At 43.6% G+C, this 14,396-nt stretch overlaps 1 protein-coding gene across 1 annotated transcript in view; it reads left to right on the top strand.

The window, feature by feature from the left end:
- LOC118386958 (protein cornichon homolog 3-like) overlaps positions 1–5,823 on the top strand; it is a 49,188-nt gene extending 43,365 nt beyond the window's left edge. Inside the window, exons 6-7 of the mRNA XM_052523760.1 lie at positions 315–4,879; positions 5,683–5,823. Coding sequence (XP_052379720.1) covers positions 315–342 — 28 coding nt within the window. The 3' untranslated portion in view covers positions 343–4,879; positions 5,683–5,823. The remainder of the gene's footprint in view (positions 1–314; positions 4,880–5,682) is intronic.
- The last annotated feature ends 8,573 nt before the right edge of the window (positions 5,824–14,396 follow it).

Genomic DNA, 14,396 nt, shown 5'->3' with positions numbered 1-14,396 from the left:
TTTAATTGCAACTTCAAATAAACAAACACAAACAAAGTCTCAGTGAATCTGGCAGCCACCCAGACACCCAGCCTGAACACATCAACCACTACTAAACCAAGCATGGATTTATCAGACGTTTCTTAAAATCTTTAACACAACGCTTGAATGCTCCTTTCTTGAATGCGTATTAATTCCAGTGGACCAGTATATAATCGAATAGTTTTTGTCAATGTTGTTTGTAGTTGTTGTTGGTTTTTTTCTGTTTGGTCCAATCATGTAGTCTCAGTCATTGATTTGTTATCTTGTGTTTTTCCTCCTCTCTTGTCTTCCAGTATGGTCTACTCCTTGGTAACCTCATAACAGCAGAACTCTCTGTATTTGAGCCATCCTCCGGATATCAGAGACTGATTTCTGGAATATGAGTTAGCTAGCGCAAACAACAACTTTGGAGCAAAAAAGAGCACTTTGTGTCACAGCTTTTCTGTTTCATTAGAAGAAGGACAGTTGTTGAGTCTGGGCTGTGCTGGTCTGGTCTGGGGGGAAAGGAAGGGTTTCAGCACCAGTCCCAGTCGTCTCCTCATGTAACGAGACCTTACAGTATTGTTTACAGTGCTCTGTAGGTCAACAGCCCATGATGAGTCACAGCGACCACCATATCTACTTTTGTCTGTCACTCCCTGGCCAATGTTTGTACTCACAGCCTGTCCTGGAGAAGTACAGTAGCACCACCACTACCATAGTAGGACACAGTAGTGTTTTTGTTTTTGTTTTTAGGGGGTGGATCCGCTTTAATATTGCAGATAGATTGTGGCTTTAATCAATGTAATTGTCTGCGTCGTTGCCAATATCTCATATATTTTTGGGGGATAATATGTATTTTTGGGGGTTAATATTTATACAGTTCCAGTCAAACGCTGGGACACACCTACTCATTCAAGGGTATTTATTTATTTGTACAATGTTCTACATTGTATCATAATAGTGAAGACATCAAAACTATGAAATAACACATAGAGTCATGTAGTAAACAAAAAAGTGTTCATCAAAATAGCTACCCTTTGCCTTGATGACAAATTTGCACACTCTTGACATTCTCTCAACCAGCTTCATGAGGTAGTCATCTGGAATGTATTTCAATTAACAGGTGTGCCTTGTTAAAATTTAATTTGTGGAATTTCTTTCCTTCTTAATGCATGTGAGACAATCAATTGTGCTGTGACAAGGTAAGGGTGGTATACAGAATATAGCCCTATTTGGTAAAAGACCAAGTCCATATTATGGCAAGAACAGCTAAAATAAGCAAAGAGAAATGACAGTCCATCATTGCTAAGGTCAGTCAATATGGAAAATTTCAATAACTTTGAAAGTTTCTTGAAGTGCAGTCGCAAAAACCATCAAGTGCTATAATGAAACTGGCTCTCGTGAGGACCGCCAGAGGAAAGGAAGAGTTACCTCTGCTGCAGAGGATACGTTCATTCGAGTTAACAGCCTCAGATTGCAGCCCAAATAAATGCTTCAAAGAGTTCAAGTAACAGACACATCTCAACATCAACTGTTCAGAGCAGACTGCGTGAATTTGGCCTTCATGGTCGAATTGCTGCAAAGAAACCACTACTAAAGGACACCAATAACAAAATAGACTTGCTTGGGCCAAGAAACATGAGCAATGGACATTAGACCAGTGGAAATCTGTCCTTTGGTCTGATGAGCCCAAATTTGAGATTTTTGGTTCCAACCGCCGTGTCTTTGTGAAACGCAGAGTAGGTGAACGGATGATGTCCACATGTGTGGTTCCCACCGTGAAGCATGGAGGAGGTGTGATGGTGTGTGGGTGCTTTGCTGATGACACCTAGTATCAGGTAAACAAATAAACATGAGTTGTTTAGAATTCAAGGCACACTTAACCAGCATGGCTACCATAGCATTCTGCAGCAATACGCAATCCCATCTGGTTTGCACTTAGTGGGACTATCATTTGCTTTTCAACAGGACAATGACCCAACACACCTTCAGGCTGTGTAAGGGCTATTTGACCAAGAAGGAGAGTGATTGAGTGCTGCATCAGATGACCTGGGTTCCACAATCACCCCACCTCAACCCAATTAAGATGGTTTCGGATGAGTTGGACCGCAGAGTGAAGGAAAAGCAACAGGTGCTCAGCATATGTGGGAACTTCTTCAAGAAAGCATTCCAGGTGAAGCTGGTTGAGAGAATGCCAAGAGTGTGCAAAGCTGTCATCAAGGCAGGGTGGCTACTTTGAAGAATCTAAAATAGAAAATATATTTTGATTTGTTTAAAACTTTTATGGTTATTGCATGATTCCATATGTTTTATTTCATAGTTTTGATGTCTTCACTATTATTCTACAGTGTAGAAAATAGTAAAAATATTCATTAGATAGTACACTCAAAACACCAGTCTCAACGTCAATAGTGAAGAAGCGACTCCAAGATCCTGGCCTTCTAGGCAGAGTTGCAAAGAAAAAGCTATATCTCTGTCCAGTGTCTGTGTTCTTTTGCCCATCTTAATCTTTTATTTTTATTGGCCAGTCTGAGATATGGCTTTTTCTTTGCAGCATCCCGGAGTCGTCTCTTCACTGTTGATGTTGAGACTGGTGTTTTGCGGTTACTATTTAATGAAGCTGCCAGTTGAGGACTTGTGAGGTGTCTGTTTCTCAAACTAGACCCTCTAATGTACCTCTTGCTCAGTTGTGCACCGGGGCCTCCTACTCCTCTTTCTATTCTGGTTAGAGCCAGTTGGCACAGGTCTATGAAGGGAGTAGTACACCGCGTTGTACAAGAGCTTCAGTTTCTTGGCAATTTCTCACATGGAATAGCCTTCATTTCTCAGAACAAGAATAGACTGACGAGTTTCAGAAGAAAGTGTTTTGTTTCTGGACAGTTTGAGTCTGTAATCGAACCCACAAATGCTGACGCTCCAGATACTCGACTCGTCTAAAGAAGGCCAGTTTTATTGCTTCTTTAATCAGGACAACAGTTTTTAGCTGTGCTAACATAATTGCAAAAGTGTTTTCAACTGATCAATTACCCTTTTAAAATGATAAACTTGGAGTAGCTAACACAACGTGCCATTGGAACACAGGAGTGTTGGTTGCTGATAATGGGCCTCTGTACGCCTCTGTAGATATTCCATAAAAAAATAACAATGTCTACACTGTATTTCTGATCAATTCTGTTATTTTAATGTTAAAAAAATGTGCTTTTCTTTCAAAAACAAAGACATTTCAAAGTGACCCCAAACCTTTGAACGGTAATGCATGTATTTTTTATTTGTATTCCTTTATTATTTTCCCCTAACCCTACCATTCCTCCCCTAATTGGAGTAAACTGATGAACAACAACACTTAGGCTTTTACTTCCAGCTTCTACATACTCAACCCCTCCCATCTATCTCTTTTATTTTATTTTTTTATTTCACCTTTATTTAACCAGGTAGGCTAGTTGAGAACAAGTTCTCATTTGCAACTGCGACCTGGCCAAGATAAAGCATAGTAGTGTGAACAGACAACACAGAGTTGCACATGGAGTAAACAATTAACAAGTCAATAACACAGTAGAAAAAATGGGCAGTCTATATACAATGTGTGCAAAAGGCATGAGGAGGTAGGCGAATAATACAATTTTGCAGATTAACACTGGAGTGATAAATGATCAGATGGTCATGTACAGGTGGAGATATTGGTGTGCAAAAGAGCAGAAAGGTAAATAAATAAAAAACAGTATAAAAACAGTATGGGAATGAGGTAGGTGAAAATGGTTGGGCTATTTACCTATAGACTATGTACAGCTGCAGCGATCGGTTAGCTGCTCGGATAGCTGATGTTTGAAGTTGGTGAGGGAGATAAAAGTCTCCAACTTCAGCGATTTTTGCAATTCGTTCCAGTCACAGGCAGCAGAGTACTGGAACGAAAGGCGGCCAAATGAGGTGTTGGCTTTAGGGATGATCAGTGAGATACACCTGCTGGAGCGCGTGCTACGGATGGGAGTTGCCATTGTGACCAGTGAACTGAGATAAGGCGGAGCTTTACCTAGCATGGACTTGTAGATGACCTGGAGCCAGTGGGTCTGGCGACGAATATGTAGTGAGGGCCAGCCGACTAGAGCATACAAGTCGCAGTGGTGGGTGGTATAAGGTGCTTTAGTGACAAAACGGATGGCACTGTGATAGACTGCATCCAGTTTGCTGAGTAGAGTGTTGGAAGCCATTTTGTAGATGACATCGCCGAAGTCGAGGATCGGTAGGATATTCAGTTTTACTAGGGTAAGCTTGGCAGCGTGAGTGAAGGAGGCTTTGTTGCGGAATAGAAAGCCGACTCTTGATTTGATTTTCGATTGGAGATCGAGATTGATGTGAGTCTGGAAGGAGAGTTTGCAGTCTAGCCAGACACCTAGGTACTTATAGATGTCCACATATTCAAGGTCGGAACCATCCAGGGTGGTGATGCTAGTCGGGCATGCGGGTGCAGGCAGCGATCGGTTGAAAAGCATGCATTTGGTTTTACTCGCGTTTAAGAGCAGTTGGAGGCCACGGAAGGAGTGCTGTATGGCATTGAAGCTCATTTGGATTCTCTGAAGAGAATCCAGTTTTGATTTCTATTTGCCATGTATTTTTCAACTGTGCAATTATGTTTCACAAAAGTCCTGAACCTGTACAATTTTTTACAGACACAGTATATTTTACATGATTTTGCACAGTTTGTCTCAGACACAGCACAGTTGTACACAGCACAGTTGTGGTTGTCAGTGGGACAAACATGTCTTCTTCTTCAACCATCTGCCCTTAGAGTCTCACTGACAGTAGCTTTTTCTTTACTGTTGGGAAGGGGAGATGACACATCCTGCACAGAGACAAGGTGAACATCCTGTACAGGGACAAGGTGAACATCCTGTACAGGGACAAGGTGAACATCCTGTACAGGGACAAGGTGAACATCCTGTACAGGGACAAGGTGAACATCCTGTACAGGGACAAGGTGAACATCCTGTACAGGGACAGGGTGAACATCCTGTACAGGGACAAGGTGAACATCCTGTACAGGGACAAGGTGAACATCCTGTGAACATCCTGTACAGGGACAAGGTGAACATCCTGTACAGGGACAAGGTGAACATCCTGTACAGGGACAAGGTGAACATCCTGTACAGGGACAAGGTGAACATCCTGTACAGGGACAAGGTGAACATCCTGTACAGGGACAAGGTGAACATCCTGTACAGGGACAGGGTGAACATCCTGTACAGGGACAAGGTGAACATCCTGTACAGGGACAAGGTGAACATCCTGTACAGGGACAAGGTGAACATCCTGTACAGGGACAAGGTGAACATCCTGTACAGGGACAAGGTGAACATCCTGTACAGGGACAAGGTGAACATCCTGTACAGGGACAAGGTGAACATCCTGTACAGGGACAAGGTGAACATCCTGTACAGGGACAAGGTGAACATCCTGTACAGGGACAAGGTGAACATCCTGTACAGGGACAAGGTGAACATCCTGTACAGGGACAAGGTGAACATCCTGTACAGGGACAAGGTGAACATCCTGTACAGGGACAAGGTGAACATCCTGTACAGGGACAAGGTGAACATCCTGTACAGGGACAAGGTGAACATCCTGTACAGGGACAAGGTGAACATCCTGTATAGGGACAAGGTGAACATCCTGTATAGGGACAAGGTGAACATCCTGTATAGGGACAAGGTGAACATCCTGTACAGGGACAAGGTGAACATCCTGTACAGGGACAAGGTGAACATCCTGTATAGGGACAAGGTGAACATCCTGTACAGGGACAAGGTGAACATCCTGTATAGGGACAAGGTGAACATCCTGTACAGGGACAACGTGAACATCCTGTACAGGGACAAGGTGAACATCCTGTATAGGGACAAGGTGAACATCCTGTACAGGGACAAGGTGAACATCCTGTATAGGGACAAGGTGAACATCCTGTACAGGGACAAGGTGAACATCCTGTATAGGGACAAGGTGAACATCCTGTACAGGGACAAGGTGAACATCCTTGCAACATACAACATTACATGACTATGTGAATGGCTTTTGTGATGTGTGTGTGTACTTTGTGTATTCTTAACAAAAGCAATTCAAAATGAAATATGGTTGACAAAGCATTATATACAAATGGAATATTGTGGGATTCTCTGTAGTTTAGTGACGCTATTTGGTGGAGAGATTAAAGCTTTTTTTTCGGATAACTAGAAAAGCAACAATTCTTTGTATTTTATTTTTTGTACAATGTTTAGAATGTTTCGTTATGTTTAAATACTCTGTAGTCTACCCAAATGGGTCAAGGTCTTCCGGTATATAAAGATTTAATAAACCCTCTTTTAAATGGGGAGAAAACGTGACTCTTTTTGCCACTTTTTCCATAATGTACCAAATGTTGGACTGATTTACTTAATTTATTCATTGTAATTTAAATGTAATTGTTAACTGCTACCCTTCATACTTTATCCCCCAAAAATGTCATCATAAATATAAGTGAATTGAATATCTGCCTCCACTGCAAGATGTCTAGTATATAGGTTCTAACTGTGGTCCCACTGCCATTACCAGATGCTGGCAATAACTAATCACTGTCTGAAAACAACTATGGACTTCAAAGCCTTTGGCAATGCTTTTTCATTGTATTGTCTGTCAGAGAATTTATTATACCCATGCTGTCAGTTAGCTGCATAGGTCATATGTATCTTTTCTCAGAAGTATTTCATCAACCTTTAGCAAGGTTTAGAAAGGAATGCCTGTCTTGTTATATGATGTAAGAGCACAGTCTTAAACTCTGTATGCGTCAATCCAGGATTCATTTAGATAATTGTTTATGAAATAAAGTATGACTATTTTAAACGGTGTGTCTCTTTTTTTCCTCTCTTTTCCTGAAATGATTTTCCTGTCATGATGTTTGGTTTTGAAATGGCTGGAGGACTATAACTGTCAGGGGGAAGAAATGATGTGGTGATCTAAAGAACTGCAGAAAGAATCAATTTCCCCAAAGATCTCTCTATTACAGTCAACTATGTTCGCTATAACCTATTCACTGTGAGCACACATTCATTTGTTGTTTGTTAATCTCATCACCCGGAACCAAATCTGTCATGAGAGACTAGTTGTATCCTGGTAACCATATCTGATGTGGATATGAGGCCATCACTGCACAGTAACACTGTCAGATTCTGCAGTGTTCTTACTTCACTTTGCCCTACTACCACGTCTCCCGTCTCCTGCTGTATCCTGCCCACCTGTCTGGCATCTGTATCAGTTCCTTAACGTGGTCACAGAGATGTAGAATCCGTCTGTCTTCTCTGTGATGATTTGTGTGAAGAGCAAGAGAAGCTGTGATTCCTGCTGATGTCATTGGTCCTCCTCACCTGTGTGATTATACAACTCTGCGTGCACGTGTGTGTGCTTGCTGGCTTGCGAACATGCTTTCATGTGCATAGTGGGTTTGCGCGCATATGTGCTTTCATCAATCAAATGTATTTATAAAGCCTTTTTTTTTTACATCAGCTGATGTCAGAAAGCGCTATACAGAAACCCAGCCTAAAACCCCAAACAGCAAGCAATGCTGATGTAGAAGCACGGTGGCTAGGAAAAACGTCCGGACCCTAGGGACAAACCTAGAGAGGAACCAGGCTCTGAGGGGTGGCCAGTCCTCTTCTGGGTGGCCAGTCCTCTTCTTATAACAGAACATGGCCAAGATGTTCAAACGTTCACAGATGCCAAGCCGGGTCAAATAATAATAATCACAGTGGTTGTAGAGGGTGCAACAGGTCAGCACCTCAAGAGTAAATGTCAGTTGGCTTTTCATAGCCGATCATTCAGAGTTAGAGACAACAGGTGCGGTAGAGAGAGAGAGAGAGTTGAAAACATCAGGTCCGGGACAGGTAGCACGTCCGGTGAACAGGTCAGGGTTCCAGTTGAAACTGGAGCATCAGCACGAACATGTAGACTGGGGACAGCAAGGTGTCATTAGGCCAGGTAGTCCTGAGGCATGGTCCTAGGGCTCAGGTCTTCTGAAAGAAGAGAGAAAGAGAGAGAGAGAGTTAGAGGGAGCATACTTAAATTCACACAGGACACCAGATGAGACAGGATAAATACTCCAGATATAACAGACTGACCCTAGCCAACCGACACAAACTATTGCAGCATAAATACTGGAGGCTGAGGCAGGAGGGTTGGGAGACACTGTGGCCCCATCCGGCTATACCCCAGAACAGGACCCAACCAGGCAGGATATAACACCACGCACTTTGCCAAAACACAGCCCCCACACCACTGGAAGGATGTCTTCAAACCACCAACTTACTACCCTGAGACAAGGCCGAGTATAGCCCACGAAGATCTCCCCCAAGGCACGAACCAGAGCGGGGAGCCAACCTGGACAGGAAGATCACATCAGTAACTCAACCCACTCAAGTGACGCACCCCTCCTAGGGACGACATGGAAGAGCATCAGTAAAGCCAGTGACTCAGCCCCTGTAATAGGGTTAGAGCCAGAGAATCCCAGTGGAGAGAGGGGAACCGGCCAGGCAGAGGCAGCAAGGGCGGTTTGTTGCTCCAGTGCCTTTCAGTTCACCTTCACACCTCTGGGCCAGACTACACTCAATCATAGGACATACTGAAGAGACGAGTCGTTAATAGACTTAAAGGTCAAGACCGAGTCTGCATCTCTCACATGGATAGGCAGACCATTCCATAAAAATTGAGCTCTATAGGAGAAAGTCCTGCCTCCAGCTGTTTGCTTAGAAATTCTAGGGACAATTAGGAGGCCTCCGTCTTGTGACCGTAGTGTACGTGTAGGTATGTACGGCAGGACCAAATTAGAGAGATGGGTAGGAGCAAGCCATGTAATGCTTTGTAGGTTAGCAGTAAAACCTTGAAATCAGCCCTAGCCTTAACAGGAAGCCAGTGTAGAGAGTCTAGCACTGGAGTAATATGATAAAATGTTTTGGTTCTAGTCAAGATTCTAGCAGCCGTGTTTAGCACTAACTGAAGTTAATTTAGTGCTTTATCCGGGTGGCCGGAAAGTAGAGCATTGCAGTAGTCTAATCTAGAAGTAACAAAAGCTTGGATACATTTTTCTGCATCATTTTTGGACAGAAAGTTTCAGATTTTTGCAATGTTGTGTAGATGGAAAAAAGCTGTCCTTGAAACAGTCTTGATATGTTCGTCAAAAGAGACATCAGGGTCCAGAGTAACGCAGAGGTCCTTCACAGTTTTATTTGATACAACTGTACAACCATCAAGATTAATTGTCAGAGGATCTCTTTGTTTCTACAGACCTAGAACTAACAGAAGATCTCTTTGTTTCTACAGACCTAGAACTAACAGAGGATCTCTTTGTTTCTACAGACCTAGAACTAACATAAGATCTCTTTGTTTCTACAGACCTAGAACTAACAGAAGATCTCTTTGTTTCTACAGACCTAGAACTAACAGAAGATCTCTTTGTTTCTACAGACCTAGAACTAACAGAAGATCTCTTTGTTTCTACAGACCTAGAACTAACAGAAGATCTCTTTGTTTCTACAGACCTAGAACTAACAGAGGATCTCTTTGTTTCTACAGACCTAGAACTAACAGAAGATCTCTTTGTTTCTACAGACCTAGAACTAACAGAAGATCTCTTTGTTTCTTGGGACCTAGAAAATACCTCCTCACTTAAAGCCGTGAAATGACATTCAGCTCATGTCAAACGGCTCTGGCACTCAGACTGAAATTCTCATGCATGCTTTTATGTGTGTGTTTGAGCACTTTGCCCATGTCAGTATGTCAGAGCTGTGCCCAATGTTGCGGGCGGTGACAGATCGGTGACAGCCTGTCTTCCCATGGGGCACCTGATCACTACCACATGCCTCTTAATTAAACTGCGCTCAGACTGCCGTTCCCCTCGCCGTTCCTCTCTTCTCCCTTGCATCCCTCTCTTCTACCTCACCTCCTTCTCTGCTCCCCTTGCCAGCATCTGACGCTCCTCACTTAAAGCCGTGAAATGACATTCAGCTCATGTCAAACGGCTCTGGCACTCAAACTGAAATTCTCTTAACCTGCTTCCGCGGCCCCACTCAGAAGACACCTCTTACCCACTGAAAGAGATGCTTCTGTTTCGTACAGTAGATCAGCTATGTGTGTTAAGAGGCTCTGTACAGGACATCTAATTTTGATATATTCATTTTAGAGTGATCAGGTGACTGGGATGTAATGATGTCATGTCTGGTTACTCAGTAATGTCTCACCTCCTCCCGCAGCAGTGACAGATTCCAGATCACAGCTTTTCTCTAAATCCTCATCACGTCTGGATTTCAGTTTTCTACCAACACAGCCAGACTGACCTGAAAATACCCCCTAAAGTCTAAAGCCAACCAAATGCTATCTTCCTGGTGAAGAGAATTCTACACTTTCCTGCTTCCATTGCGTTTCCCGCGATGTGTGTTACTGTCCTCTCCTGTAATATCCTTGGATGGGAGACTGTTGCTGAGCATTATGGGGCTTGACGTGTGTGGTTGTGCCCCCTGCTGCAGCAGACGGACAACCTGTCCTGGCTGTTTTAGATGCCCATCCTGTCAGCTCGCATTACCCAGCAGCCCCTGGGAGAGAGAATTTCACCTGCCTGTTCCTTCCACTCCCTCTAACCCTGGATCTGAACACATGTGACACCCTGTACAGTATCTCCCCCGGTCCAGGTCAGAAACTGTCTCGTACTGTCCACTCCACTGGCTTTGGTTTACATGGGATGTGATACACAGTAAATGGTAGTCCATAACAATGTAATAACGCTGTCATTCTCAGAAGGAGTTTAAATAGCAGAATCGTTTAAATGCTAACATAACTCCTGGCCTTAGATCAAAACTGAAATCTGACTAAAAGGCATATAAATCAGCAGGAATCAGACATATTGTTTGCTATTTGGGTAAACCTGACATCTTCAAGAGTTTCAGCAGTCATCTTGTCAGAAAGTTATACAGTAATAACCACTGTTAGTTTTAAGGAAGGCTGTAAAATAAATCACATAGAAAACCTGTCAGACAAGAGTCATCCCATAATGACAAGTAATTGTCTCGTTGCCTCTTTAAATTATCATCATCACACCAAAGACTACATTAATATGCAGCTAAGACTCTTCCTGGTGCTTTTAATTAACCTCTGAATGTTCTGAGACTTAGCATTCCAGTAACATCATTTTTCCTTCTAGTAAAAGAGCCTACAGAGTCCGGATGCAGAGACATAAAAGATGGATTAATTAGGAAATAATATGAACCGGTTGGGAGGCTTATCATTAATCACTTTACAACACTTTCTGGCTTAGTGTTCAGGATTAGCTAAATGACCAAAATGTTTTTCTCTCCTATACTCTCAGCTATACAGTAGTTTCTTCCAGCAGTAATGATGAAGTCTTCTGAGCTGTAGCCAGACTGGGTAAAGTTAAAGAGCAGTCTCTCTCTCCATTAATGAGCAGAATGAGTGTCTGGTCTGTCTGTGACACCATCCAGGCCTGTCTCTAAGTGGTTTCCTCAAACACACAGTGGTGTACAGCCTATCAGTCAGTGGTGAAGCGGACACTCAAATATACTGTAAGGTACCTGTCCAATGGCACAAGGCTCTCACTGTCTGCCTATTAGATGTGGCATAGACACAGAGGTCATTCATATATACTGAACCACATTGGTGCATCTATGTAGGTTGAGCATTTCATGAACCCAAAAAGGAGACACCTCTATAAGAATATAAGGTGATTATTTACACACATTATTGTTGTCATGACCTAGACCAGAGTAGAAATAACTATAGCCCAACCAGACATTTTTTTTAAAATTATTATTATTATTATTTTATTTACATTGACAGCCTACTAAAAGGCAAAAGACTGGGATTAGAAATAAAAATCAATTCAATAAAAATATAGGACAAAACACACATCACGACGAGAGGCAACACAACAATACATAAAGAGAGACCTAAGACAACAACATAGCATGGCAGCAACACATGACAACACAGCATGGTCGCAACACAACATGACAACAACATGGTAGCAATACAACATAGCAGCTGCACACCATGGTAGCAGCGCAAAACAGGGTACAAACACTATTGGGCACAGACAACAGCACAAAGGGCAAGAAAGGTAGAGACAACAATACAACACTCAAAGCAGCCAGTAGGAGTGTCCATCTTTGAGCATTTGATGGCATCAGATTAAAACAACAGCCTATGAATCAACAGCCTATGAACGTCTCAATTTACTTCCCATCACCTACAGAGAGCAAACTGCTATCTAGAACATTCCACTGCATCTCTCATTGTGCTCAGTGTACCACTGCAGAGTTATGAGCTGCTACACCAACCTGACGGGAATAGATGTCTACGGCGCAGCAATTCCTTCAACCTCGGAGCAGCACAACAGGCAAACAATGAAGCTGGCCATGTGGCCCACTTTACTGAGCATATTTTATCATCATGATTTATTTGTATTTCCTTCAATGGACTCTGAATTGAATTTGTATCAATGTAGACATGTGCCCCCCTGTTGGGATGTAAGGTCCTTTTCCATTGTGACCTGAATCAATTGAAATGCTGTCTTGTCAGTGTACTTTTTGAGTTGACATGGATATGGTCAACTAGAACGTATGTAACTTTGCTGTATGTTCCGAGGCACCTGAGTAGTTTACTGGCCGTGACAGACGTTTTATGGCCTATTTTACTTCCCTTAGTAATGTATTTTTATTTCCCCCTATTTCTCCCCATTTGGTCGTCACAGTCTTGTCCCAACTCCCGTACGGATTCAGGAGAAGGTCAAGACCCCACCAAGCCGCACTGCTTCTTGACACACTGCCTGCTTCACCCGGAAGCCAGCCGCACAAATTTGTCGGAGGAACCATAATACAGCTGGCAACCGAAGTCAGAGTGCATGCACCCGGCAGTAACAGGGAGTCACTAGAGCGCGATGGGACAAGGACATCCCAAACCCTCCCCTAACAATGCTGGGCCAATTGTGCGCCGCCTCATGGGTCTCCAGGTCGCGGCCGGCTGTGACACGGCTCGGGATTGAACCCGGATCTGTAGTGACGTCTCAAACACTGAAAAGCATCGCCTTAGACCGCTGCGCCACTGTGGAGGCTCCCTTAGTAATGTTAACATTGTAACTGTTGTTGTTCATATTTGCAGCTGAATTAATGGCAGAATAGGCAGAACAGGGCTGTCTAGGTTTTTGACTCTCCAGGGATCCCTGTATAGAACTGTCTGACTCGTAGGGAGTGTATCTACTGTTTGACAGTAGTGACGCCATTCCAACAGAACCACTTCAAAAATGTTCTGCTCATCACCAGAGCAGATGTCCTCTATTGATCCTTATCATAGACATCTCTGGGCCATGGATGATCAACAATATGGGATATCACTTCTTATGGTTCATATAGATCTGAAAGTGGATATGCCGAGAAAGAAGTGGTGGGAAAGGCATGTGTTGTTTCCGTAGCCAGCAGAAGCCTAGATTAGCATCCTTTAGAGTGGAGGCAAATCTAAGAGACACCTGGGTGGACGTGTGTGTGTGTGTGTGTGTGTGTGTGTGTGTGTGTGTGTGTGTGTGTGTGTGTGTGTGTGTGTCTACGTGTGTGTAAGTGCATGCGTTTGTGTGTGTGTGTGTCCTGTGGCTGGCTGAGACAGACGCTGGGCTCTCAGTCAGAGTGCTAATTACCACAGATCTGAGATGACCTTCAGCACTGTTCTCTCAACCAGTGCTACTGTATCCATCGGATTCACAAACACACACACTATGATACTGTGCAAAGCACACCACTGATATCACACTTCTTCACACACACATACACACTGCTTCTCTCAGTGGGAGCACAGTGAGTCAAAAGCCACTCCTTTCTAAGAAGACGCCAATTCTCATTGTTCCTGATGATCTGTTCTAAGAAAAGCAGCAACTTTAAAATAAGACACTGGCTGGCCAACACAGAGCTCCACCACCGCCACTGAAGGCTGGCCAACACAGAGCTCCACCACCGCCACTGAAGGCTGGCCAACACAGAGCTCCACCACCGCCACTGAAGGCTGGCCAACACAGAGCTCCACCACCGCCACTGAAGGCTGGCCAACACAGAGCTCCACCACCGCCACTGAAGGCTGGCCAACACAGAGCTCCACCACCGCCACTGAAGGTTGGCCATGAAGTTACACACACATACACATGTATATGTTAAACACATTGTTGGCCCACTCACACACCTATACACATACTCAGTCTCTCACACAAATACACTCCCCATACAGAGAAACTAACAAAAACTAAAAACTTAGCCCACTAACACACACTGTGCACTGGGGGAGCCAATCCGAGGGGGCTGTGTTTACTCATAAGCAAATCTATTAAC

Source organism: Oncorhynchus keta, chromosome 8 (assembly GCF_023373465.1).
Source record: "Oncorhynchus keta strain PuntledgeMale-10-30-2019 chromosome 8, Oket_V2, whole genome shotgun sequence".
NCBI lineage: Eukaryota > Metazoa > Chordata > Actinopteri > Salmoniformes > Salmonidae > Oncorhynchus > Oncorhynchus keta.
This window is presented reverse-complemented; position numbering and strand designations above follow the sequence as displayed.